General features: G+C 38.4%; 1 protein-coding gene across 1 annotated transcript in view; it reads left to right on the top strand.

Moving 5' to 3' along the window:
• Positions 1-3,305, top strand: part of LOC119583806 (ubiquitin-conjugating enzyme E2 N) — a 12,741-nt gene continuing 9,436 nt past the window's right edge. Inside the window, exon 1 of the mRNA XM_037932507.1 lies at positions 1-395. Within this exon, the coding sequence (XP_037788435.1) occupies positions 363-395 (33 nt within the window). The 5' untranslated portion in view covers positions 1-362. The remainder of the gene's footprint in view (positions 396-3,305) is intronic.

Raw genomic sequence — 3,305 nt, 5'->3', positions numbered from 1 at the left:
ATAAATAGTACCCAGTGAAGAGGAGATTGGGACAGAATATAGAAACGCTACTGATTTTATACAGAACATTGACAGAAACGAAGGGAAATTTTGAAATACCCGCTGTTGTATTTTACGAGAGAAAATCTATTGCCGAGCTGCAACCTCTTGTAAAAAAGGAGGAATCCCAATGTACTCCAAAGACATAAAAGGAATCGACCAAAAATATTTACTCACAAAATTCGAAACACCCAAAGAACATGCCGCTTTAGCTTTTTATAACCATATAGTGGCGATAAGAGAAGTAAAATTGGCATTGGAACATAACTGAGCTGGTCCAGCACTCGCCGCGCCGTGAAATATTTCCGTAATATTTCACAAAAATGGCTGCGGGATTACCACGAAGAATAATAAAGGTGAGTCTCTCATGAACGCTTGGTCTCTGATAGCCATCGGGAGAGCCCAAACACATAGATTTATATCGAAAAAGATGAGATAACTGGCAATTACCGGATGAAATGCATGGTGGCCAGGCTGCTCCCTGTCACCCGATTCTAATGTAACAGCTCTGACATTACCTGTGCCTTTGCCCACCTTGCGAAAAGGCTAATTAGCCGACTCACTGGGCGTCGAACTGTAGGCGGCCAGAGGGAATATTAGTGAACTAGAGTAAAAAAAAGTGTACCCTCCCTTCAGAGTGCATTGTCATTGTAGAGGCGAGTGTCAGATTTAGCAGAATCCCTTTGGCTCTTTCAGTTATTAAAGGCAGGTCTCTTGCTTAAAGTACAGTCGCGTTTCCGGGATTAGGAGACCTTTCTCTGGAGTTGGGGCAGGAGAGGGAGAATCAAGGCACAAAGGCAGGCTAGCTCTCCATGACACCATCAGGATCAGCAATGGGTATTAAGATTGAGCCGACTATTATTCTTTGCCGCACCTGATTGGAATAATGTTCCTTGGATTTACGTTGTGGTAAATTCTTCATCGATGATAACTTGTCTTTTCGAGGACAGGGTATAGAAATCTTCCCTTGCTGTGATCTGGTCATAACAATCTTGTGTTTGTGTTTTTGCACAAACCTTCATATTTTGAGCGAGCAACCCATCTCCCTCTCCATCCCCGAGGTTTAGGGGACACAAAGGAAATTAGGGTTTTGGAAGCTGATGGGGAGACATTTGATTATTGCTTATTGTAATAGGAAAATGTAAAATGTGAATTTGTCATGATCTGCACACCTGCATAGGTACCATGTGCACAGCAATTGCATTTGCCTGAGCAAATTGCCAGGCTATGGCATAAAAGTCAACAAAAATCCCCTACGTATATTCTGGCATGATGGATCATAGACTGGTTCCTTATTTGATAATAAACTTTGTGGGTGTATCACCAATGTATGTCCCGAAACGAAATCAATACAGCAATCACACACATGGTCCATGATATGAAAACCAGCTTTGAACTGCCTCGAATAGTTGAATTCCATGCCCCAAGCAGAATGCAACATGAAAGTCCTTGAATGTCATTGTTGATTTAAGAGTGATTTTCTTTCTTAGAGGAATAAAAATGCCCAGGAAATGTATTTTTCCCATTAGAATGAACTTTTCTAGACAAATGTACATCAGTTTAAACAAATATGCATCAGCTTGTTGCTTATCAGTGAAGAATGAATGTTGAAAGGGGTGCAAATCAGACTGTCATTTTATTTGTGGTGCTACCATTCATGTCTCCAAATTATTACTTGTACGATGACTACGATTTGTCCTCAACAATAATGATATCTTCAGCTTACATTAGCTTACTGCATCTATACCATAAAAATTAACCATATATTTTGTGAATTTTATTGGACACATGTAATACAAGTACTCAGTCTAAAAGGAGTTAGTAGATACTCGTGACTGTGCCGTATTTTCCCATTCCATGAGTCTGCAGAAAAATGTGTTTCTCTAGTACTACTAACTTAAAGCCTCCAGGAGAATGCTGTGCTCTTTTTAAATTTTTATTTGTAAAATGTCGCTGCTAGTGCTTAGCCACAAAGGAGTCAAGTAGTAGACCTTGTGACCATACCTGGTTTCACCTTTCCTTGAATTGGCAGGAAAAACTGTTTTTTCACTAATGCTATGAATATCGATGGTGTAATTTTTATTATAGACATTATGATTACTATAATGTTATTGACATTAATAACCATATAAGATAATATAAAACATTTTGGAAAATCAAGGAAAAAGGTAAACAGGTGAGACAGGCAGTAATCATAATTGGCTCATTGGTAGTTAGTACAAGTGCAGCCATCTATGTGTAAAAACAATAAAGTAAATTCACAGTGGGCATAACATGTATGTACATGCCATGCCCATCAGATTTGGGTCAATATTGACTGAGTTGTTATTGTTATTGATATTATGATTACTCTCATGTTATTAAGATATTGATAACAATAAAAAGGACATAGAAACATTCTGAAAGTCAAGGAAAAGGAATAAACTAACATGGCATGCATATCATACTAGCATACGCAAAGTCTGGTATGTTTGTTCTCTATGGGGAATGGGAAAGCTGGATTTAGTCTGTGCTCAATATTTGTTGGGAGCTATTTTCTTAATTTCTGACATTATTCTTCGACTGCACAGATTATTTCATATATCATTGTGTAATTTTTTTTCCTCTCTTTATGACAGCATCCATAGATTTTCTCCATCTTAGTGGCTGAGATTTTAATGTGGTCACAAGATCAGTATTGACATAATTATCTACTATGTACTCATTTATGAAGGGTAAACTCTGAGGAAAATTTAGGGGAGCCTCGTTGCATCATAGTGGTTCCCTGGGTATGTTCTCATAACACAATTTGCAGGCACCTGACAGTAGAGAATTCCCCCCCCCCCCCCCCATGATAGGACTGAGCTTAGTGTGAACAGTTTAAGGATATTACAGAAGTTAATAAGCAGACTTAGAAGCATTAGTGTTCGAAGGTAACCTATATGAGGTAATTTGTAGAAATGGCAAGGAAAGTTTTTGGGAAATGTTGGTCGATATCAGTCGAATGTAAAATAGTAAAGTTTTTACAAGTCATTTATCTTGCATATACCATGTGCACAGCAATCTTGGTTGCCTGTGCACCTAATGGCAATATGGTAACAAGGTGAGTAAACTTCCCCAAACACATAATAGCAAGATAGAGGTTGGATTGGTTCCTTATTTGATAAATATCCTTGGTGCATTTCGAAGTATGTGACATTTTGCAACCAGTACAACAGATACATACATCTTCAAGATACATCAACTGGCATTGAACTACTTGAGATTGTTGAACCTTGGGAGGCCCC

Source organism: Penaeus monodon, chromosome 17 (genome assembly GCF_015228065.2).
Source record: "Penaeus monodon isolate SGIC_2016 chromosome 17, NSTDA_Pmon_1, whole genome shotgun sequence".
NCBI lineage: Eukaryota > Metazoa > Arthropoda > Malacostraca > Decapoda > Penaeidae > Penaeus > Penaeus monodon.
Note: the sequence above shows the minus strand (reverse complement) of the source record. Positions and strands in the feature narration are given on the sequence as shown.